This window comes from Periophthalmus magnuspinnatus, chromosome 15, assembly GCF_009829125.3.
Source record: "Periophthalmus magnuspinnatus isolate fPerMag1 chromosome 15, fPerMag1.2.pri, whole genome shotgun sequence".
NCBI classification, from domain to species: domain Eukaryota; kingdom Metazoa; phylum Chordata; class Actinopteri; order Gobiiformes; family Gobiidae; genus Periophthalmus; species Periophthalmus magnuspinnatus.
In genome coordinates, this window is record NC_047140.1 from 27,209,958 (window position 1) to 27,233,157 (window position 23,200).

The 23,200-nt window shown below is 39.2% G+C and overlaps 4 protein-coding genes across 4 annotated transcripts; 2 read left to right on the top strand and 2 right to left on the bottom strand.

Annotated features, from left to right (window-relative positions):
* The first annotated feature begins 364 nt into the window (after positions 1 to 364).
* On the top strand, positions 365 to 3,643 carry morn4 (MORN repeat containing 4). The gene is made up of 5 exons (XM_033979675.2): positions 365 to 446; positions 840 to 913; positions 1,695 to 1,809; positions 2,268 to 2,377; positions 2,450 to 3,643. The coding sequence occupies exons 2-5, from the start codon at positions 847 to 849 to the stop codon at positions 2,596 to 2,598; spliced, it is 441 nt and encodes a 146-aa protein (XP_033835566.1). The 5' UTR covers positions 365 to 446; positions 840 to 846; the 3' UTR covers positions 2,599 to 3,643.
* Positions 3,644 to 4,883: 1,240 nt separating this feature from the next.
* On the bottom strand, positions 4,884 to 6,723 carry ankrd2 (ankyrin repeat domain 2 (stretch responsive muscle)). The gene is made up of 7 exons (XM_033979674.2): positions 6,676 to 6,723; positions 6,494 to 6,601; positions 6,323 to 6,421; positions 6,114 to 6,212; positions 5,935 to 6,033; positions 5,115 to 5,213; positions 4,884 to 5,032 (listed from the first exon to the last, which is right to left on the bottom strand). Exons 2-7 carry the CDS (start codon positions 6,572 to 6,574, stop codon positions 4,925 to 4,927), a joined length of 585 nt encoding a protein of 194 aa, XP_033835565.1. The 5' UTR covers positions 6,575 to 6,601; positions 6,676 to 6,723; the 3' UTR covers positions 4,884 to 4,924.
* Positions 6,724 to 7,744: 1,021 nt separating this feature from the next.
* st3gal7 (ST3 beta-galactoside alpha-2,3-sialyltransferase 7) lies at positions 7,745 to 12,901 on the top strand. Its single transcript, XM_033979672.2, has 7 exons — positions 7,745 to 7,882; positions 7,957 to 8,068; positions 8,145 to 8,482; positions 8,561 to 8,747; positions 8,900 to 9,040; positions 9,310 to 9,459; positions 12,621 to 12,901. The coding sequence occupies exons 1-7, from the start codon at positions 7,755 to 7,757 to the stop codon at positions 12,705 to 12,707; spliced, it is 1,143 nt and encodes a 380-aa protein (XP_033835563.1). The 5' UTR covers positions 7,745 to 7,754; the 3' UTR covers positions 12,708 to 12,901.
* Positions 12,902 to 13,204: 303 nt separating this feature from the next.
* hps1 (HPS1 biogenesis of lysosomal organelles complex 3 subunit 1) lies at positions 13,205 to 22,009 on the bottom strand. The gene is made up of 18 exons (XM_033979671.2): positions 21,888 to 22,009; positions 20,972 to 21,111; positions 20,716 to 20,850; positions 18,980 to 19,119; positions 18,781 to 18,889; positions 18,229 to 18,389; positions 17,743 to 17,845; positions 17,561 to 17,654; positions 16,990 to 17,048; positions 16,740 to 16,907; positions 16,490 to 16,669; positions 15,945 to 16,021; positions 15,727 to 15,864; positions 15,580 to 15,645; positions 15,332 to 15,476; positions 15,127 to 15,240; positions 14,472 to 14,554; positions 13,205 to 14,394 (listed from the first exon to the last, which is right to left on the bottom strand). Exons 2-18 carry the CDS (start codon positions 21,086 to 21,088, stop codon positions 14,232 to 14,234), a joined length of 2,052 nt encoding a protein of 683 aa, XP_033835562.1. The 5' UTR covers positions 21,089 to 21,111; positions 21,888 to 22,009; the 3' UTR covers positions 13,205 to 14,231.
* Positions 22,010 to 23,200: the final 1,191 nt, after the last annotated feature.

The following is a 23,200-nucleotide window of genomic DNA, read 5'->3' on the forward strand; positions in this document are numbered from 1 at the left end:
GCTGCTTTAAAACATGCGCAGGGTAGTTTCGATGCATTTGAAGACCAAACCACAGCAGAAAGTGGAACAGTTCAACGTGTGGATGGAGGTAATGATGGGAGGAGGTGATGGGAGGAGGTGATGGGAGGTGGTGATGCTGTGTGCTGCCTTCAAGTCATGTCGCAACTACAAGTGTTATGACCGTTTGCACTAGGAAAAAAAAAAATATCTAAAATGAAGTGTTATTTTATACAGGTAACATGTTTCTGTACATTTATCACATACATCTCTCTAGGGCTTGTTTTGTATTTTATTCTGTTTGCTGTGCCTTCATTTGTCGTGTTGATCTGGCGTTGTGGAGGGGACTTGAACGCGGCACAGTCTCAGCCGGTGTTTTCATGTCTTTACGCCCTCTCCTTTAAAGCGGTGGTTTTCCATGCTTCAGAGACAACAAACCTAGCACACAGGTAGGCTCTATGACAGCCCTTTGCATCGTGTTTTCTATGTATTTCCTCTTGAATAGTCTTTTGTCTTAACAGTGTAATAACTGTGCGTTGACAATAAAGACAGAAACATATGCACACACAGACTGTGCTCCTGCTGCACGCTTGGCAGACAATGCTGGGCTTTTAAAAAAAATCATATTTTATTTGACAGTTGATGGGGTTTATCCGTGATGTATTATTTAACACTGTAAATGAATACCTCAGAGCCATACTGCTGCACCCCAGTCTAAGAAAACAGCTTCAGTGTGGAACCTCTATGTTGTAGTACATCAGATGATATTGTGGTCTGTATTCTTTAGTAAATGTTGAATGTTATTGACCTGGTTACCACTAACAGGCTCGTGTGTCCTTCAGGAGGAATATGACTCTGACCAGAGGATCTTTCACCTATGCCAGCGGAGAAGAGTATCATGGGGAGTGGAAGGAAGGCAAGAGTGTTTTACTGCAAACACATGTTTTTGTTTGCCTATTTTCTACTCTCAGATTATAAAAATGTGGATAATACAAAAATACACTGATGCAAGTAGCATATCAAGATATTTAGTTAATACCCCTAGGTAAAGTTGAGGTTATGTAGCTGGTTTAGACTTTTATCCTGCTGGGAAAGTGAACAAAAATACAATTAATACAGTTATTTTTGAAATGATAAGCCACTTGTTGAATCTGCAGTGACTTTTAAAACAGGAATCACAAAACACTAATGCTAATTTTCCTATAAATGACCTTTGACAGTATACTTTAAAAATGCATGATGTCAGTTATAATCCAAATAATCATATCACTGTTACTACTCCTGCTTCAACAATAGAAACATCTTTATAATGTTTACTCCAGGAACAAAGTCTGTACATACCTTGAATCCTTTATAAACAGCATGTAATATAAAAGTCATGCTAATTTACTTCACACATGGGGCAGATGGGATTCCTAATTCCACAGTGAGCCTGACAGAGCGGTCCAAAATCCTGAGGGATTTGAACATGTTGTGACTCATGTGACACATTTATAGGCTTTACACAATGCATGTACAGCCCAAGGACAGTGGAATAATACAAGAATAGCAGTTACAGTTCTGCAGTAATTCAATAAATGTTTTACAAGATAGGAGTAGACAGATAGATACATAGTGTATTAGATCAGATGCCATCATAGTATCTACATGCATTCAGCTAGCATGTGACAAGGTGGGTTTTTGCCTCTTTGTCTTAGGGCGTCGACATGGCGTGGGCCAACTCAAGTTCCAGGACGGGACGTGCTACAAAGGCCAGTTTGAGAACGGCCTGTTCCATGGTACTGGTTCTTTAATCTTCACAGATGGATCCAGGTATGCAAATTTTCACCATAAACAACAGCGGGTACATTTACGTGGGCAGTAAAAATCAGAGAACAAGAATAAATAGATTACGCAATAATTATATCTGATTTTGATGTGTGTTTACATGCGCTTAAGAAATCTGTCAGTATTTTTTGAGTATGTTTTGTATTTGGAAAACAGAAGAATGTAAAATTACTCCTTCAAGCCTCACATTTTTTACATTTTCTCCTTCACTTTTGTCTCAGCCACCTTGTTTGGCTCTTTCATGTATCATTTTTATTGTCAAAACTGGTGTGAATAATCAGAAATACATCGGAATAATCACATCAGATGTTTACATGACATTTCACTAATCTAATAACTGCAGATATCAGATAATTGTCCGAGTTTTGTGTGCATGTATACACAGTCTGTGGCACTTATCTAAATGGATATATGGTGTATTCAGTTTTGCACATTTGTTCCAGATATGAAGGTGAATTTGCACATGGAAAGTTTCAGGGCCTGGGTGTTTTTAGTCGTTATGACGGTATGAAGTTTGAAGGAGAATTCAAAGAAGGCCGAGTTGAGGGTTATGGTATGGCCACATTCACAACTCATTTATGTCACTATGAGCACTGACAGTAGCAATGCTTGTCTTTGCTTTCAGGTTTGTTAACCTTTCCTGACGGGGCTCATGGTGTTCCCAGAAACGAGGGTCTGTTTCAAAACCACAGGCTACAGAAGAGAGAGAAATGTTCAGGAGTGGTGCAGCGGGCCCAAGCTTCTGCCTCTAATGCTCGCACTCTGACCCTCTGACGGGAACCATCACAACCCGAGCTGCTGGAGATAGGGCTTACCAGACATGGACCTACTTTTTTTTCCACATTTTCTAATATTTTATACTACAAATGCCTTGTTAAGCCTCTGCAGTGTCTTGCAACGCATACATTTATGGATCAACCGAATGATTTCAGCACAAAACTATTAAGCACATCAACAGGCATCTGTGTCGTGTTTGCGTGCGTGAGGTTTTTTTTTTGTCTTGCTTTGTATTGCAAGAGGTTTTCGCCATTTCCATCTTCACATTTATGCATAGTGGTACGGCTCTGCATGCCACTACTGTAGGGAAATGTGTTTTGTCACTTGCATTTGGATTCAGTTTTTTCACAAATGCCTTAAAGTCATTTTGTGCATGGAAATATAGGTCAAGGGTGCCTAGTTGAAAATCAGATGATGTACAGTGGCCTCTCTTTTCCCTCTGCATCATCTCCCCTAAAGAGACTGTCATCCTAATGAAATTCAAGTCAGTTTGAAGAATGTCTTGGCTTGGCTTGTTTATCTGTTGGTTTCACCCAAGCACTTCGTCTCTGCTAACTAGAGCCATTGCTGATTGGTTGAGCTTAAATAAAAAACAAACAAGAAAACACATCCCATCATGGTTGATAAAAATGTACTTATTTGGCTTAAATTAAAAGGAAAAACAAGATGGCAGCTAGGCACAAATAAACCGTGTACCATATTGCAACGACCATTGAAAAAAGACTATGTTCTACAGTGAAAAAAACATATACATCTAAGTGCATTTCGTGCTTTCACTTTGTAAGTAGCACCTGGATTTGTTTTCCAAGCATGGGGTTGCTGAAAAGAGTCCACTGGCTTGTGAATAGTGTATTTATTTGTTATCCTAAATTAAAGAATATTTGACTTGTTATACTTGAAGCTATCAGGCCTTATACACAGTTTTGTACATGTATCTTGTCTAGGGTTGAAAGCATTTTGCAACCAAAGACCATATCATTTTGTGGAGTGTTTTGTTTATTTGTTTTTTCATCAAATCAATAAAAATATCATAATCTACCTGCCACCTGGTTCTATATATGGACTATATAAATATGAAGGCACCTCATGTTATGGTACTGGGCTCAAATACTATTTACATCATTGAACAAACACTTTTCTGAACAAAATGATAGAGTAGTGTTCAATGTCAACCTGAAACAAATGGTGCTGTCTAAGTGCCCGCTCAGACTTTCACCTGCTTGAAAATATCATTGCCATGGTTACCTTTCTCCTAGTAACAATCTAAAGCGATCGAGCCATCTATAATGCACACTATCTTTTCTGTTTTGTCACAAGGAAAATGTTGGTGGTTTACTCATGTGGATAAAAAAATAATAGTTTGAAAACCTAGCCAAGTAATAAAGCATTAGGCTACATGAAGAAACACGAACGTGAATTATGACATTAGATAAATGAATCTTACATCATCACTAATTATTTTGTGAAGGGGAGATTATTACATAACACGGGTTAATAGCCGAGCTGTTATAACTGGCAGAGTAGCACTAATGCTTTACACTGAATAATGGTAGAGGATTAAATCATCTTAATAAGACACACAGAATTTACATAACCACATTTATTCTTAAAAATGAAAATTGTGAGCATCGGTGACAGTTATCACTGAAGTGCAGTATGCGGCTGATAATGCGACTTATCATCGCACAGCAGGAGAATGAGCGTCAAAGAAATCCACACAATGGACATAATATTTCAAGTGAATAGTTATGGCCAGCATGCAGTTGGTCCAGTGTGAATAAGCCACCATTATAAACATTTGAGCCACTGATGATAGCAGGAAAGTATGTCCCCTGATCTCCTGTTCAATCCCTGACTTTAGCCAAGGCATGCGGTCCCCTTGGCTCCAGCCGTGTGTCAGAAACTGCAGCTACTGCAGTGCCGCTCTCTTTACTCGAGTCTATTTACATAGTGTCTTGAGATGTCTTCAGTTGTATTATATTATGCACAGTTTTCTATTAATGCTGTATTCTCTCAGCAGTGTCACATACACAGTTTCTGAAGCTTTACAGCATAAAAAGGGCAGAGAAACTGAAGGGCATAAGTGACATTTTGCATTGGATCACAGAATTCAGTCAGCTCATAGTGCACATTTTCATTAAGAAGCATTGCATGTTTAAACCAAATTGTGTTTGTGATTTTTCCTGACATCAATACTGAACGACTGGAATAATTTACTTTCTGATGAATATTGCTGTGAATTTCAATTTGACCATGTTTATAGAGAAAGTGCTAATACACTGCAGCAGTTACACCTGAGACAAAATGCTATCATGAGGTTAGATCAGAGATGACCTGCACTTCCAGATGATGAAGGCTTCAAAAGTCGGTGCAGTGTATCCAAGATGTCAAATTGCCATTGTTTGACCTGCTGCACTGCAGTCAGCCCCTCCTGGAAGAACACATGGTATTAGTGCTGTGTTACCTGGCAATAAAAGAATAATATGGCAAATAATAATACATATTAGGCCTACATTATTCTGATGGGTTACGTCTGCACCTGCAAGAATGAGCATCTTCACAATCTTGTATCTGTTGAGTCTCACAGCATCGTGCAGAGCTGTGTCTCCTTCCTGTGGGTTGCCATAGATACTTCTATCATTGGCAAAAATCAGAAGATTGACTGACCCCGAAAAGACTGAAAGATCCCATATTACACTATTTTCTGATCTATGTTATAATGTTTCCTCATCGCAAACATACGAGTTGTGTTTTGTGTCATTCACACATGTTTAACACACAAACCCTGTATATTTGGGCTGTGTTAATCTCAAACGTAAAACACTCTGTTCAGCCTTGTGACATCATGTGGTAATACAAGAAGTGTTCAGCTGTATTCATTAACTCCACACACCTTCACTGGAATCATTTGGATGATTTCAGCCCCGGAATTTCCAATCTTTACTGAACTATAAGGTAAAATAAAAGGTAGATGCAATCCTCCGATAATTTTTTTTTTTCAAATAGCCAAAAAAATAAATAAATCTGTTTTTCCAAATGAACTGATATTGGTGAATACATGTGTCATATAATTCTGTGCATGAAAACTATGGAATAGAGCATTTTGAGCTTTGGAGATATAGACAGACTATTAATAAAGAGTTACTCAAACATGCGGGAATGAAACACAACTCCAGGTATGCTTTTCACTTTCTCCAAACATTCTGGCTGTCTGTTTTTTCTTTCTCTTAAAACCTTTTGCAAATAGATTTTGGTTGTTTATATTTGTCACTCATTTACTTTTCCCACTGTTCACACTCTGGATAAAGTAATGAATCATTTTCTGCTCCGTACCCAGTCTGTGGCATTGACTTTTGCTCCACAAGACAAGAGGTACTCCACGATGACCACATGTCCCGTTCTTGTAGCCACATGTAAAGGGGTACTCCACAGCTGCACAACACAAAAATATATGTTTGTTGATCAGTTTATTCTGTTGTGTAGAGTCAGTAAAGGAAGAAGCTGACAGTTACCTTGTCTTTGACATTGAGGTCGGCCCCATGGCTCGTGAGCGCTTGGACCACCCTGAGACTCCCCCCTCTGCAGGCCCAGTGCATGGCCACGGAGCCCAGCTACAACACAGCAGGAGGGCCCCATCTGATTAGCACTGATTTACTGCAGGCCAATTGCAGAACATAATCTCTCTCAATCTCTTCATTATCTGAACTAGCACACCTCTTACCCGGTCCGGGAAGTTGATATCTGCTCCTCGTTCCAAAAGCATTGAGACGACTGGGGGGTGTCCCTCTAGACAGGCAAGATGTAAGGCTGTCCTATTTAACTGCAAACATTAGTACAAACAGTAAGTGGTCCATTCATTCAAAAAGCTGCCGTGTTCACTGATTTAGCGCACCTCATCATGGACATCAGGGTTTCCTCCTTTACTAAGGTACTTGAATATGACATCCATGTGGCCTTGACTGGATGCAGTCATGAATTCTGTGAAAGCCACTAGTCTAGCCTGTGCAAAAATACACCTAAATGAGACGCAGTAAGTACTAAGTATTTATAGTAATTTAAATGCAATATACTTACCTCTGGAGTTGAGTTTGGTGATACTTGTGTTTTTGCATCTCTTTTGGGATCTGCACTATTTACAATGTCACAAGAAGTGTTTGAAGTTATTTCTCCTATCTGTTTCGATTTCTGCTTTTTAGCAAAAAAAAAAAAAAAAAAAAAAAAGAAAGCAAACATGTCGATGAAGCTCATTGTCCTGATTGTCAAGTGCCAACAGTCCCCACTGATAATTCCTACAAACCTAAACCAATGGCATGGTATTTTATTCAAAGAACTAGAACATGCATTAATTATACAGCAGAAAACGGATACTACCCACGCACCAGGGGAGCAAACATAAAACACAGATGGTCAGTACTGTTACCTCACCTGTAGGGTCTTTTGTTTTTCTGTCTTGGGGTCTTCCCCACTCTCTTTCTCTTCCATATCACAAAGAAAAATAAAATATTAGATGTCCATTGGAAACAAAACAAATGCAAACCACAAACTAGAGGGAGCAGTGCTCCAGGCTGACGGACTGGTATGTTGAGTTCACAGTGGGACAGTGTCATCCCAACAAACAGGTGTGTGTATGAATGCACACACAAACACCACACTTTTATATGAGTGGAGGCCCTGAGCCCGGCCACATTCATTCCAATAGCTCTTATTGGTCACTGCTGCAGCTGTAGCATCCATGTCTCTTTTACAGCAGCGCAAACCTCGTAAACACACCATTCTGTAGGATTAGTTTGGTCAGCCAGGTTATTTACAATAAGGAAATATGATCAGATTATTCTTCAGTTATAGATTCAAATGAATAGACCACCTGTGGTTTGCGCTTACTGGGCTTACCTCAAACCCTCCTGTATTTAAATGTCACTGAGTGACCGTGTGCCATGTTAATGTTTAACATGTGTCATTGGGGAACAAGGCTTTCAGTGGGAAGGACGCAGAAGAAGCCATTTTAGTTGCATGCTGCATGTATGTGTCTACATCGATGGAGGACAGGAGTTTATTTCACAGGTGAGTTATTATTATATATTAAAATACATTTTTTCCAAAACATTTCAGCAGTACCTTGTTGACTCGGGTTTTTCTGTACTAGAATTTGAAACATGATCACACTAAACCATTTAAGTACAGAGGATCCAGCCGATGGTTGTCCACTGATACCTGAAGCTGAGGAGGCCACACTTCCATCCTATGAGCTGGGGACAAGGCCAGAGTCTTTTTTCATCAGCAGGTACACTTGTACATATGAATTAGACGATGTTCATTATTACATATTTTACTAAGTCGTTAATATATCTTCTGCAGGACTGTAAACTTGACTATTAGTCTGGTGTTGCTGATAAGCTGCTACTCAGCAATACTGATCCCGGCCTACTTACCTGCAGATGGCAGTTACCATGAATTTCCAAAAGATCTGGTATACAATTAGTGGGCCTAAGTAACAAATGAAAACGTGCTGGGAATAAACTACATGTTGATTTGCTTGTGTTCAGGTCTTACTAAATCTGTCTGCGTCCCTGCTGTCCAGTCCATGCCAGCCTCGGTGGTGTCTGACACATCTTAAACCTTTGTCCTGTTCGCCTGGCCTCTTGAACATCCCTGTGTTTGTGCAGCAAGAGCACCCCATGTCGTGGGAGCGCCCCCCTCCTCTGGGGTTGCAGGGCAGTGAGCAGCACCTGGCGCTGGCTCTGGCCTCTCTGCCTCAGCTGGATCTGCCACCATTTCTGAGCAAAGAGGGCCACTGCAGACGCTGTGTTGTCGTGGGCAATGGGGGGGTACTGCACGGTAGCCATCTTGGATCACATATTGATCAGTATGACATCATCATAAGGTACACATCAGCATTTTAGTTAATTTTGGCAATAATGTTTTAAGTATAAAAATCATGAATTGACTGTATCTCCACTAGGCTGAACAATGCTCCAGTGCCTGGCTTTGAGAGGGATGCTGGGTCCAGGACCACAGTCCGGTTGCTCTACCCAGAGGGAGCACCCCACTCTGCAGATGAGTACAAACAGACCTCCATGGTTGCTCTCGTGGTTTTTAAAAGCCTCGATCTGGACTGGCTTACTTCTGTCATCACCAAACAACCCCTGGTGAGCAGCACACAAAGTACATGCACCATTGCACACAAAAATAGCATGTTACATAAGCCAGAGTAACAGCAGCAGCACTATCACATCATCACTGTCACTGTTTCAAATGCCTCTCATCTAGTTTCTGTATTTCTCATTCATTTTTCAAATAGAGCTTCTGGTCCAAAATGTGGTTCTGGAGGGATGTGGTGGAGGAGATTCCCCTGAGACCTGAGAACTTTCGAATTCTCCATCCAGAGATTATTCACAAAACAGGCCAAGCTCTACAGAAGTACGCATTCAAACAAGGGAATGTGAGTTGAATATGTGCAGAAAAACTAGGCTTCACATAGAAATCATTAAATACCCTGACTCTTTCATCCCACGTTAAGTATGGAGGACCACAACTCAACTAGACGCACACAATACTGCGCGCTAACAAAGACATCAAAGTACTTTCAGAGCACAAAGCACGCATCACAAAATCTATTTCTTCTTGACCACGGAGATGGACATTTTGACTGATCATAACAATAGGCCAACATGAAAGAATAATGTTTAATGTGATGTTTTTTTGCTACAGATGGTGCCGACACTCGGGGCCTGTGCTGTGGTCATGGCTCTGCAGATGTGTGATCATGTGAGTCTAGCAGGTTTTGGATACAACATGCAGCATCCAGAGGCAAGACTTCATTACTATGAGGAGATACGTATGGACGCCATGAAAGCTCAAGTATGTTTAAAACACATTCATTCCACATAAAGATGGTTACACCTCCTCTGTGTATACTGTTCCATTATCTGTGTGTCCCGAGGCAGATCTAACACATGCTATAACTCTCTCGGGAATGCTGATAAACCACTAATCAATAATATTATTAGGGGTATAATCGACATAAAGAATTGGATTAAGTTTAGTTCTAAGTTAAAGCAGGAATCATGTGGCCTGTGTGAGTGTTTGGCTTTGACTAGAAGAAGTTTTGAGGCCCCACTCAACAAAAAATGAGAAAGATCACCAATCCGGTATAATCAATGATCTAAATATATAAATAAATAAGGAAACATTGCTCTAAAGGTTCGTAACTCTTGTACCATATCACTGACCCATATCTGGAAATAACATCACTGTTCACCAAAGGAAATTGTGGTTTATGAATATGTATTGACCAAGTTAAACAGACAGTATTTGAATATGGACTATGCAAATGAGTGTGGCTCTAAACTGAGGTCTAAGGTTGAATATTAGATAAACTGCCAAAGAGTTATATAAGGTTATGTGTAGAGTTTAAATTGATTAAGCCAATCTGTGATGTGTGTGCTTACGTCTTGGGAGAGAGTGGATTTTAGTCACTGTCCTCAGGTCTGAAGTCCTCACGGCGTTGGGTCTGAAGAGTCAGACGGGCTCAGTTGGACAGTGGTCATGTGATCTAAACAGTAGCTCTGGGCTCAGGCAGCGTCAGACTGAAGGAACACTCTGTTTAAAGAAGAGAAGACTTTCTACTGTCCATAAGGTCTGAACAGCTGCACAGATCACAGATTAAGGCCAATTATATCAAAAAGCAGTTAATTACAAAAATGCAAACACTTAAATTTGGAAAAATGTGAATGCATTGCTATAGTAATTTGGATTAAAAACACATTAAAAAAAAACTGCACCAATTTGGAGAGAGAACTGGGAGTTATAATTCCTCAGGCGTTGTCTCTCTGGAACGTTCAGTCTAAGCTGATAAGAGGCTCTCTGTGTCTCTGTCCTCTCTGGTCGACGGCTGACATGGAACTCCTAGGGTCTGGTCTGAAGATGGTCAGTGTGTTTCCCGTTGAAACCACCCACCAAAGTTTGAGTGGGGCGGCTGAAACAGTGAGGTGAGGTCATGAGTGCTGAACTGGTTGAAGCTGAGAGGGTTTTTTGGAGAAGAGTTCTGTGTATTTCCACTCACATGTGCATTATGAACCATTAATGAAGTTTTTAACAAATAAAAATATTCAAAAAATCTTTCCAAATCAATATGTAAACAATACTGACCATCTTCACGGCACAAACACTTTACATCGCTCCTCTTCTGTCTGTGGATAAAGTGATTCATTGAGTGTCTAATCTCGGGGCATCTGTCCTTTATCTGTAAAGTCTTTCAGTTATGGGAACTTTCTCTGAATTACTTCACTGTGCCAATTGTTTCACTGAAGGAGTAACTTAAGTTCTTTTAAGAAGAGTTCATTTCAAAGTTTAATCCAACTTTCAAACTGTCTTTGCGTGTGTTCGACTGTGCATCCATAAATCTTACGATGGAATTTAGGTCTGGTGTGATGGGGGCTGGGAGGCGCCAGGATGCGTCTTACTGTAGCCAAAGAGTTTAAATATTTCCTGCTTAGGTCTGTTACCATGGCAACGAGGAAGAGGTGCTTCTCACAGTTTCATAGGTCAATCTGTAATACTACAATATTAATGGGCTCTGCCAAACAAAACGAGGAACCTGCTTTATCCAGTAGAACACTGTAGCATCTAATTTGAAATGTCTAGATTAACCAAACAGCAGGAAAGAGAAGAAGCAACAAACTCCTATTGTAAAATGTACAAAGGTTGTATTCATAAAAAATGTAAGCGTGCCCTATATGCTGCAAAATATGCTTCTTTATGACAGAAAAAAATTAAAATTGGTAAACAGCCAATACACTGAGCTCAATGGTTAAGCCAAAGTATTAGGAGGATTGGGACTGGTTTATTTGAAGGGGGCATGAAAAAATAAGATTTATAGGGACATGGTCAGACATGGTGAGATTGTTACTCAACACAGCTTCAAAATGGTACAATATTTGCCATGTGTGAAAGGTAAAAACAAATAAAATAAATATGAATTTAAAAAAAAGTAAAAACGAGTAAAAGGCTTAAAACTATAATCATTTGAAAATGACTATTGTATTTCAACTCTTGCAAAGAAGAACATATCAGAGATGCCCTGAGTAAATACATTCAACACAAAAGATTTAATATATATTATTGCATCTCTTTAAAGCTCTAAAAATGTGTATAAGCTGAAATAACTACATCTGTCACTGTAACAGACTTTGAAGTGTGATATATTACTGAAGAAAATATAGATGATAAATGACGAATTTATGCCACTGACACAATAATCCTAAAGTAGGATTATCCCAAAAAATATTCTAAATGTATAATATGATTAAAAACACAAACAATAAGAAGTAAATAGCATAATTAAACACTATAATGAGTGATATGCCCAAGAAGTTTCAACCCTCTCAACTCAGCTCAAATCTAATAAGAATCAGATAAATATTGATCTGCAAAAATGATTGTTCTAGCTAACGTAAGATGAACGATAGTCGATATATTAATTCTCGTGACAGGCCTAGAAATGAGCTGTGTTGAAAATGTCACAACACCTCAGGTGCTTAGATTCATGCTTTACCAGGTCACCCAGACCGTGTCTGCTGGGGGACAAGTGCCATATTTGAGCAAATCTGTTTGAGTGAGCACTGGACATGACAGGTGTCGAGCTCATTTTGACGCTGTAAAAAAGCCTCAGACTCGTACATTTAAATGAGGAAGGAGAAAATGTCTGAGGATGCAGAGTGTGAAAGGAATGAGGGGAGGGTCCATGGTGGGAGCAGAGCTGTGACTGAGTAATAGGACAGTTTTTGTTCATGTCTGTTTATTTGTGTTTTTCCTATTTCCTATTTGGATATCTCTTTATTTTAAGATAAGATATGCCTTTATTAGTCCCACAGTGGGGAAATTCCAGTATTGCACCGCACAGTTCAAGAACAGCAGAAAAATGGTAACATGCAATAAAACAAGATAATAGATAAGATTTTAATAGATATATTTTATGCCACTCCACCATTATTGATATTCTTTAAATATGTCTGTTTCAGGTGGTCCATGATGTAAGTGCAGAGAAGCTCTTCTTGAGGGACTTGGTGGCTGCAGGAGCTGTGACTGACCTGACGAGGGCGCTGTGAGCCACTGGAGCAGAAAGTGATAATACATTGAACTGTGAATGCACTCCCCCCCACTCATACACAAAAGTCCTATATACAGTCAGACTGACCTTTACAATGTACGAGCCTGACTAATGACTCACTAATGAATGTAAAGGTTAAACTTGATTCATGTAAATAGAGAAGTCATAATTTAACACTGTGTTTAAACCACCAGCTGCTGCGTTTACGGTCAACAATCCTGAATTATTTTTGTATTATATAAAGTCAGCACACACACACACACACACACACACACACACACACACACACACACACACACACACACACACACACACACACAAAGATCTAAAATATACATAACATTGTAATAACCATCACCATAGGCACCATTTGCACAAAAGGTCCCACTGCAGTTGAGGAACATCATGGAAATGTTAATGTTCCACCTATTAATCTGTGTGAGGAAGCGTTTTTTTTTTTACTTCATGTTACTATAAATACAAGTATAGAAGTGTTTTGTACAGAAGTTAATTTAATATACAAGGCAAATGTGCGTTTTACATTACAAAAGTGTATCAGTATCTCAAACATGGAATATGTGACATAAAGTTCATTATAAATATGAAATTAAACATTCATAATAAGTAAAATATACATGAAAAAAGTGTATCGCTTAGACACGGCTTCAGTGCATTAGACAATCAAATTTAAACACCACAGACTTACGGTTTTCATTAGGGATGGTCTGGTATGGATTTTTAAAAAGTATGATATTTTACTTACTTTTAACCGATATTTGCAGATACCGTTAAGATTTCAATCCATAGCAAGGATCAAAAATGTATGTTAAGGTCCTATATTACACAAAATTGACTCTTGTGAGCTTTAAGACATGTTATAATGCTGTTACCTCCACAAAAACAGCCCTGCAGTTGTGTTTTGTTAAATTCACACATGTCATGTTTGAGTTATCCTTTATTATCAGCCTGTCTACATCTCCAAAGCTTAAAATGTCATGATGCAATAGTTTTCAACCTTTAGTTCAGTAGAGATGGGCGTTTAAAAACACAATGAAGTACTTCCTGTATTACCTTATGACATCACAAGGCGGAACAAAGAAGAAGAACTAGGCTTAAATATGCAGGGTTTGTGTGTGAAACGTGTGTGAATGAAACAAAACACAACTCCAGGTCTGTTTTTGATGAGGAAACTACATTACAACAGATCAGAAAATAGTGTAATATGGGACCTTTAAGTTATAGTTAAGTTCTGTTGCATGACTGTGACAGTGTAAATGCTCTGTTATTTCCATTTTCACTCTTTAGTCTGTTCATAAAGACAAATTTGAGAGTGTCCATGTGTCACCCCCATTTTTTCAAACTGAGGTAATGCAGAAAATATAACAGTGGCAAATATCAACAAGATTTTCAATATTTAACCGATGCCGATATCTGGGGAACTCTCCAATATCACAGAAAATCCATAACTCAACCCCAGTTTAAATACATGTTCTTGCAAAATAATATGTGTAATAATGTGTCACTAGAGCAGTGGATTTCTGGAGGGCTCCCACAGTTTACTTGCCAGCTGTCTGCAGTGTTGGAGGATAATTTCAGTGGGGATAATGCCCAGATGAATGGTGAGCAGTTCAAAACATCGGACTACCTCCCCCTGGTGGTTCTTACTGTAAAAACGCCGCAACTTCCTGCATCACAAATCATATTCTTTGCATTGATCTCGAAAAGTCAGGTTTAAACGGAATTTGTGAATGAAATGACAAACCTGTAGTAATCCCAGGAGAGCATCCCAATTGGAGCTGAGTCATCGGGTAGAATAGGCAAGTCCACAGGATCCAATTTGAATCCCTGAAAATAGATGCATAAATGTAGTACAGTGGTCCCTCGTTTATCGCAGGGGGTTACGAAGTCTGCGAAGTCGTCAGCTTTATTTTTTACAATTAATATATATGTTTTGCAGCTGTAAAACCCCCTCACCACACACTTTATACACTTTTCTCAGACAGACGTTACCATTTTCTCACATTTCTCTCTCGTTTAAACTCTCTCAAAGTTCAAACCTTCGTAGGCGTCTTTGTCGGTGCACAACGTTTCATCGACATTGTGGGTTTTGTCGGGGAGAAAACAAATTGCAAACGTACAGCACTTCAGAGCCACACTGCGATCCAACGTTTATGTAAATTTGTCTCAACACATTCTGTACTGGACAGGAGACACGGCACGGAGGAGACTGATGGACAATGGTCTACAGTCCAACAGCCAATCAGGACGCAGAACACGATGCACGATCATACAAAATTGCAGTAAAAAAATATGCGAAACAGCGAAAACGCAAAAGGTGAACCGCGATATAGTGAGGGACAACTGTATATGTTCACATCACATCAATAATTACAATGATTTTGAAGATTGATCCTTACCGTCTCATTTTCGAACCAAAGAAAGTAGCAAAAGTAGAAGTCCCCGTCTCGCAGTGTGACAGTGGAATACCCTTTCTGGAGGTACCTTCGGGTTGTGTTTACTAGTCCCCAGACCTGTAAAGTAAAAATGTCAAATATTTAGCCTAACTCTTCATTTAAAAAAAATAAATTGTTCTGTTGAAATGTTTGTTTAATGCCGATTTACTTTCTTTTTGATGAACTGAGCCACTGGACCCTTCCCCAGCTCAGATGTGCTGTGCTCTGTGACATTCAGTGACGGCGAGATCATTTGTCCCGTTGACCGATCGACACAAATGAAATGGATCAAACCTGGGAACTCCTCCAAATAAGTGAGAATACGTGGGTCAAGGCCAGTGAACAAAATTGGCAGCACAGTTAATGAAAGAACAAAACATCACAAAATAAATAGAAGATTGTATAATGAAAGGATATGACACCATGGTAATATTTCTTTTACTCTTGACTAACAGAAATTCCTTCCAGTCCATCAGTTTCTCTCTTAAACAAAACAAAAAAAGCACTGGTTTAAACATAGACATTCAATTAACCTACGAGAGCTTTAGGGACACGCCTACTCACTGGACCAAGGTCTGCGCCCGTTCCTGTAGACCAGGACTCAGATGGCGAGGAGCGTCCCTTGACCCCGAGTCGATCAGGAAACACTGGCGGAATATGCCACAAAGCTGCATCCTCATATTCTTACACCAAGGGATGAGACTAAAACAAGATTTTTATTTTTTTTTTTAAGTTTAATTGCAATTACATCTTGATTCCTGTTGATGGCAGCAGAGACTCACTCTTTTGTAAAGCCTGGTCCTCCTTTGGCAAATGCTCTGTTTTTGAATTCGGTCCAAACATTTAACAGGGGCACAGACTTTAAAAAATACAAGTTATTACTATACAAGTTTATAAGCTTATGGCAATGTAGTTTGGTAGATATACAGTAAGCTATACACTACCAGTCGAAAGTTTGGACACGCACTCTCATTCAATGTTTGTTTTCCCTTTATTTTTAGTACTTTCTACATTTCATAGACACACAGAAACCATCAAATATATTTAGTAAGATATATTCAACTATGTAGCAAAGAAAAAAAGGTAACAATATATATTTTTTTCATATTTTATATTCAAATCTTCAAAGTAGCCACCCTTTACTTTGTCGAAAAATATTTAGTAGTTAGTTGACTTTTTTTCTTTACTACATAATTCTACATATCTTGCTTCATGTATTTGATGTCTTCTGTATGTATCGAAGAAGTAGAAAGTAGTAAAAATACATTTTAAAAAAGCGTGAGAGATGGCATGTCCAAAAGTTTTGACTGGCAGAGTATATATTTACCTGAATGTCACTGGGTCCTAGGGCTTTGATGAATTTGTCCAGCTTCCCTCGCAGGTCACTTATGGCGGGCTGACCTCTGGTGGCGGCTGAGCCTTCATGTCCTTCTCGCAGACGCTTCTCCAACTTTGCAAATGCTTCCAGGAACACATAGATGGACATTGCCAAGCCGCTGGTGGGAATCTAATGTTAAAACAAAATTTAGTAGGTACTGGTAACTGAAAAAAAAGGCTTGAAGTATGTAAATATGTACTTTAGTTAGTAGTACTAGAGAGATCCCAGGCCATAGTGGAAGACAGTACATGGAGTGAGGCATCATGGGATACAAGCCCTCTTTAAGTGACACCTCTAAGAAAACTCTTTGGGGAGTGGACGGGTCAGGAGGAGGGACCCTCAAAGTCTGTAAGCTGTCCTCAGCCATCTAAAAAGAAAACAACAGATTAGATACTAGATTTCTTTGTGCTGTTAATGAAAAGAAATGTTCAGTACAGACACAAGCCGACCTGGATGTCTGGGTCCACAAACTCAAACACAGGAATGTCGTTTGCTTTCTTTAGCTTATCTGAAAAAACATAATTACAGGAACATCCAGTAGGTTCTGTGCAGCGCAGCATGCTAGCTAGCTCAATGTGTCTCAAAGTCGGAAAACATTAAATATACAACCTCAAATTCAAATTAATTAAAATAATGACTGCCCAATTATTGTTACATGTAGAATACTTCAGTTTGTGGCATTGTTTTAATATTTATTTTACCTTAAAATTAGCATTAGCATTAGCATTGTTGTTAGTTGCATCCACCCGCAGCTCCCTGTCCACTGATCTTTAAGTATTTATTCATTTTAGCGTGAATTTGCAAAAAACCTCAGAGACACAATTGGACAGAAGTGACGCTAACAAAGAGGCTGCCAAGCGCTGTTGTATTTTTAACATAAAATTGGCTCTGTGCACAACTAACAATAGATCACAAACTATTTATAGATAATGCCAAAGTTTTAAAAATGTATACGCTACAATCTACCGTCAAAACGCACTGAACTGAACGAGGCTAACTGAGCTAACTACTGCCACGTACTTGATCCAGTGGAACTATCAGAGTCTCCTTCAGTGGGCGAAGGCTCAGGGGTGTAAAAAACATCAGGCCCAGAACCAGATGTACTCTCCGCGTCCTTCAAAAAACAATAAAGTAAACAGTTACGGATTGCAAACAAACTTCTAAACAATGAGTAGTGGTATTGTGTATTTGTTAACCCTTACCTCTGGGCCAGCGTCCTCCAGGTCTGTGCTGCTTGGATACATGTTCTGTGCCATTATAATGAGCGTGAGTAGATCTGAGGTGACCAGTGAACTTGCGTTGCGACTTCAGCAGCAAAATACAAAACAGATACATTTTAAACCGAAAGAACTGTAAACAACGAAGCGCATTGAAAGCTGGCGAAGATGAAAGAAACTCCATACATTTTCAGTTAACCCCTGTTATTAAGAAATTGAATAAAATGCCAAGCCAGAGACGCTAAATTTCCGATGGATTATTGCATTGATACGATGTTACAGATGGGTTAAATCAAACATATTATCTTCTTCAGCTAACCACAAAGAATAAAAACCTACTTTAGGTGCTGGTCCTAAGGTTAGATTAAAATAAACAGCTGGATTCGACATCAGTACATGCGACTTGTGAGTGTTTTTTTTTTATTTTTTACACTTTTTATAAGGCTAATTCTCCATAATACTTAAATGTACCTTGAGTAGAAAGCCAGTAGTTTTGTGTGAACCAGTATAAAGGCGTGCATCACCTCCTCTCCCGCTCTCTCCGCACTGCTGTTCAACTGTTGGACTAAACGTCGCTCCAAAAACTCTATACATTGTTCACACAGCGTTGGGTGTATCAGTCTTTCAACCGCCTGGAGATGACACGAAATCAAAGAGACGTGAGGATATTAGTGGAAAATATTGTTATACTGTAAACATTTGACCTATAAGCTCCTTATTAGTGCCAACAATAACGGTTAGATGGCTGGGCATTAGTCTGGGTGAACATGTGCTGTTAAGTCAGTCCAGGTGCTTGTGTGCAGAGAAGGACTAAATGATCCTGCATGTTTCACCACATTTCCTGCTGCGGCTCATTAATGTGCTCACACTCATAAAATCTACGTTTTTAAAGCCTTGTTTTTACGGTCTGCACTTCTTTGTAATGTGGCCGCATTAAAAAATCTTATCCCAATCTTAAAAAAATGTTTGTAGATGTGTCGAGGATGGGTAGCAGGAGATGTACGAGTTGATCAATGTATTTACCTCGACTAAAAAGCTTTGGTCGTTCTCACGTAGGTGGCTGTACGTCTCCAGTAAACTCTGCAGTTGATTCCAAAGTCTTCCTCTCTGCTCTGTGTCTTGAGGTCGAAGTCTGAATACACACATTTGTAAAAAATAAAATAAAACAAACAACACGTCACTCAACATATTCCATTGACCCATTTGTTTTTTTTTTCCTTACTCTTTTCGTAGAAGTGTGCTCAGGGTGACCATCCCAAACAGCACCTCAATCATCTTCTTCATCACATAGATCTTCCTCCTGAGATCGTCCTCATCCTCGTCTCCGTCCCCATTCACAGCAATGTAGAGACACTCGTCAAACTGGAACATAAAGTCAGGAGTTACCCCCACTCATCCCGGGGTGGGCCTTGCGTGTATGCGTGGGTCACAGATCAGCGGGATAAAATTATAGATTATTCACTGTTCTATGGATATATGCATGTACGTGTATATATTTTGTGTGTGTGTGTATGTTTTTATGTATTTTTCTCCATTATTATCATCATCATGACCTCTACTGTTGCGTCTCCCCTTTTACTTTGACAACTACAAACTACAAACCTCTGCGTTGCATCTTATATTTCCCTCACTTTTCTATATCTTAATCACTTAATGTTCGTTTCTCACATGTAAATATGCACTCCATGTTGTAAATATTGATGTTTGCACAAAAACAAAACAAAAAAAAGTTGTGAACGTGCAACGGACCAAGTTGAGGATATAACTGTGACTGAAGTAGAGTGAGTGGAGTGTGGCAATACCAAAACCAGGAAATATCTAACATGATATTGGTCAACTCTTTGCTCATGACTTGCCACATTTTCATTGTTCAAAACACTATAACTTAATTTGCTAAAAACAAACGTGAAAGGGTCTGAAACTTTACAATTGACATCCAGGTAGTTCCACTTTAGTTTAGGCATCACATATTCATTTCTAAGTTGTAGTAATGGTATAATAAGTTGTTATTTACCTATTAATGTTTTATTCTTTATGATTGTATTTTCTTCTGGATAATGTGATTAATTCTCTTCTTAATCATAATTTTTTATCATCAAATGGATGCAGTGGTGGAGGGTAACAAAGTAAAAGTAATAAAATACTGTGCTTAAGTGAATTTTTAGGTATCTGTACTTTACTTAAGTACATTTTACAGTGGATTGGATACTTTTTACTTTTACTAGCAGTATCTCTACTTTCTACTCAACTACATTTTTTGAACTTGACTGAAAAATAAAAAGTACTTTTCATATGATTTCAGGGGTTATTTTTAACATGTTCGTGGTAACGTCCTGACTTAAGTTTTTGAGTTCAAGTTTTGGCTTTGAGCAAAACAAATAAAAAAATAAAAAAATAAACTTCATACAGAAAATTAAGAAATTGATTTGTATCGTTACTGTTCACCAAAATATGTCTCATTTTTAATCAAACTTTTTACTCTTAAAGTACATTTTTAAACAGGTACTTTAATGCTTTTACGTAAGTAGTTTTTCATGAGATACTTTTACTTTTACTTGACTAACTTTTTACCTCTGTATATGTACTTTTACTTAAGTAACAAAAGTGAGTACTTCATCCACCAATGCATGAAAGTTATTAGACATTATCTAAACTATTTGCATTAATAAGTGCTTTATAAACACTGCCCAACACCTGAATAACCATTAACTAACAGACTAAGTGTTATAAAAATGTAAAAATGCTATGAATGTTGTGAATATGAAGAGGTTGTACATTTGTATTATAAGACTGTGTTAAGGGACAATGCTTCAGGTTTAGTACTGACTGAAATGTGTAAGTCTGGACAAAGCTCAACTTGAATCCAGCTCAGGGTTCACGTGACAGACCGACACCATTACTGACCCCATGAAACGGACGACTGACCAATCTAAAGCTTTTTTTTTTTTTTATATTAACCTGGTGTAGGACATAGATGTGGTTATTCTCAGTGGTGAAAGAGGCGTAGCTGTCACCCAGTCGGTCCACCATAGTGATGCATGAGATAATGATGGGGGCAAACAGGGTGCTGATGCTGTCCTCGAAGGCTGGGAGCTGTACAGGGACAAAAAGCAGAGCAGAAGTTTGATAAGACGACTGACTGAATGCACAGGACCTGTCGTGGGGCTATTTATTTATTTATTTTTATCTTCTTAGGGAGATATGGTTGTCTTACCCCTTGGCCTTCTTCCTGAGACGCCCCATACTGCTGCTGGACATTCTGCTGAAACTCTGGGTCGGTCCAGTAGAACAGGACCTCCGCGCTCTCACTGGCAATCAATAGGCACTTCATGTGGACCCCTGATGCCGTCCTTCCTGCTACAGAAATAAGTACTGTGTTTACGTCCTAGAACAGGAGTTTCAAACACGCGGCCCGGGGACCAATTGCGGCCCGCAAGACAATATTTTGTGGCCCACAGGATAATAATATATGTGTAGAAGGTTCCACCAAATCATACTGTGTACTCCTGTCACAAAAGATTCAACAAATAACAATGTATATCCATAAAATCCACAAGAATTGGCATATTTCCTCGTGTATGTTGAAAACAGCGATGACTTTAACAAAGCTTTTTTTGTGGAATATCTGATGTGGGCCAGCTTCACCCAGACTCTGCCTCCTGCGGCCCCCAGCTAATCTGAGTTTGAGACCCCTGTCCTAGAATAAGCGTTATACTGGGACAAGAGACAAAGTTATAGTTTAAAGTTTTTGGATCAAACTAAAGCTAGCATTAACAACTGTGCACGAGTAGTCTTATGTTCATAATTGGTGACCTACTTTCTTCTAACTCACTGTGAAATCAGCTCATTCAAAGAAATCTTAATCTGTCTGACTACCCCAGGACCTCCAGCCATTAAAACAACACTGATAGAAGTTTACAGAAAACTTTACAGTCGCTCTATAAAAACCATCTGCGTGCATTTAGAAACAGACTGTATATATTTTTTTACCTTTGTTTCCATTAAGCCAGTCCAGTCCGTGCACTACACCTCGCGTTTTACACCACACCGCTGTTTACTTACTTCTCCTGCAAAAGAAACTTCCTCCACGCGCGCACAAACAGCTACACTACACCCCGGACAGCACTCACTTTCCCCGGACGAGACGAGCCCACCATCAGTGTCCACTTGAGCGCTTCTGGATGATTTAGAGCGGCTTCAACGCGGATGTCAACACGCGTCTTTCTCCCCGGATCTTTCCCTTTCGCCGCTTCGCTACAGGCGGAGTCATGTGACGTGGAGTGAGGTGTGCGCGTGCGGCTGTGACGGAGCTGCCGCGTGAAGCGAGGCAGAAGGAGGTCACGCGCTCGAGCCGAAAGTGGGCCGCATGACCGCGTGCGCAACGGCTCGGTATTTGAAATATGTGGATTGAGATTTAACATTAGAGAGGGTCGATTATTGGTCAAAGTTTAGAAAATGGCTTACAAACTGACTGGATATCGTCTAAAAAAAAACTAAAAAAAAAACTTGGGTATTTTTGTTATGTAAAATGAGGCCATATTCTCATCAAACCCTACTCTCACAAAAAAGAAAAGAAAAAAAAAAACCATAACCAAAAACACTTAAGTTTCTCTCTGTAGCATATGGTATGAATGATAAGAACTTTCCACCATTCAAAAGAACATTTATTTAGTTTTAAATGGTCAATTGCTATGACAGTCCCAGTCTTAATCGTGTATACAATCTGAGCCTAACTTTTATTGAAAGGAAAATTTTAGTTCTAATAAATCCAACTCTAAACTAGGTTTCAAATTGCCCTTGAAAATCCAGCATCATTGTATAATGTAGAATGAAATGCCGGCCAAACTCTATGGCCAGAGAATGTTTTGATGGTTGCAACAAATCCAAATATTCCCCAGATTGTATGGCTGGGCCCTGCACAGTGCAGCGAACCCGATAGTAACGTAAATATTTATGTTTTATTAACCTTGCTTCAGTCAAAATGTTCCAAAATGCAAAGAGTTTCAACTCAGGCCAGGGTCTAATCTAGTCCATCAGTTTTCAAGAGATCCTGCGTTCTTGAAAAAACTTATTTAAGCTGACTCCTGTATATACAAAGTAAACATGGAGAAATCCTCAATGTTTGCTAACAGGGTGAAGGGGCCTTGCATGTCTCAAAATGGATCTGGAGCATAAACAGTGCAGGGCAGGCCAGCCAAGCAGTTACCTCCACTAAGGAGGCACAGTCACGCAGGAGTGGCTAGACCTGGGCCCTGTTCCTAAATCACAACACAATTAGATTTAACCAAGGAAGTAACCCTCAGGACTTATTAAGATCAGGGCCTTAAAGGTCAACCTCGGTGCCATGATAAAACATTTTAACTATAGGCACTAAAAAGGTGAAACAAAAGATTAAACTGTTTCAAAAGTGGAATTAGAGACAATAACAATATTATTAATATTG

What these genes read in the sequence shown, in the direction of transcription:
- morn4 (XM_033979675.2), top strand. Translation starts at nt 847, where the DNA reads ATGACTCTGACCAGAGGATCTTTCACCTATGCCAGCGGAGAAGAGTAT. An exon ending in ATCTTCACAGATGGATCCAG is followed by an intron (nt 1,810 to 2,267) that starts GTATGCAAATTT and finishes CATTTGTTCCAG; the next exon opens with ATATGAAGGTGAATTTGCAC. An exon ending in AGGCCGAGTTGAGGGTTATG is followed by an intron (nt 2,378 to 2,449) that starts GTATGGCCACAT and finishes CTTTGCTTTCAG; the next exon opens with GTTTGTTAACCTTTCCTGAC.
- ankrd2 (XM_033979674.2), bottom strand. Translation starts at nt 6,574, where the DNA reads ATGACTGCATCCAGTCAAGGCCACATGGATGTCATATTCAAGTACCTT. An exon ending in ATATCAACTTCCCGGACCGG is followed by an intron (nt 6,213 to 6,322) that starts GTAAGAGGTGTG and finishes GCTGTGTTGTAG; the next exon opens with CTGGGCTCCGTGGCCATGCA. An exon ending in AAGTCAATGCCACAGACTGG is followed by an intron (nt 5,214 to 5,934) that starts GTACGGAGCAGA and finishes GGCAACCCACAG; the next exon opens with GAAGGAGACACAGCTCTGCA.
- st3gal7 (XM_033979672.2), top strand. Translation starts at nt 7,755, where the DNA reads ATGATCACACTAAACCATTTAAGTACAGAGGATCCAGCCGATGGTTGT. An exon ending in GAGTCTTTTTTCATCAGCAG is followed by an intron (nt 7,883 to 7,956) that starts GTACACTTGTAC and finishes TATCTTCTGCAG; the next exon opens with GACTGTAAACTTGACTATTA. An exon ending in ACGCATTCAAACAAGGGAAT is followed by an intron (nt 9,041 to 9,309) that starts GTGAGTTGAATA and finishes TTTTTGCTACAG; the next exon opens with ATGGTGCCGACACTCGGGGC.
- hps1 (XM_033979671.2), bottom strand. Translation starts at nt 21,088, where the DNA reads ATGAAGTGCCTATTGATTGCCAGTGAGAGCGCGGAGGTCCTGTTCTAC. An exon ending in CTACTGGCTTTCTACTCAAG is followed by an intron (nt 17,846 to 18,228) that starts GTACATTTAAGT and finishes TTGCTGCTGAAG; the next exon opens with TCGCAACGCAAGTTCACTGG. An exon ending in GGACCAGGCTTTACAAAAGA is followed by an intron (nt 15,865 to 15,944) that starts GTGAGTCTCTGC and finishes ATCTTGTTTTAG; the next exon opens with TCTCATCCCTTGGTGTAAGA.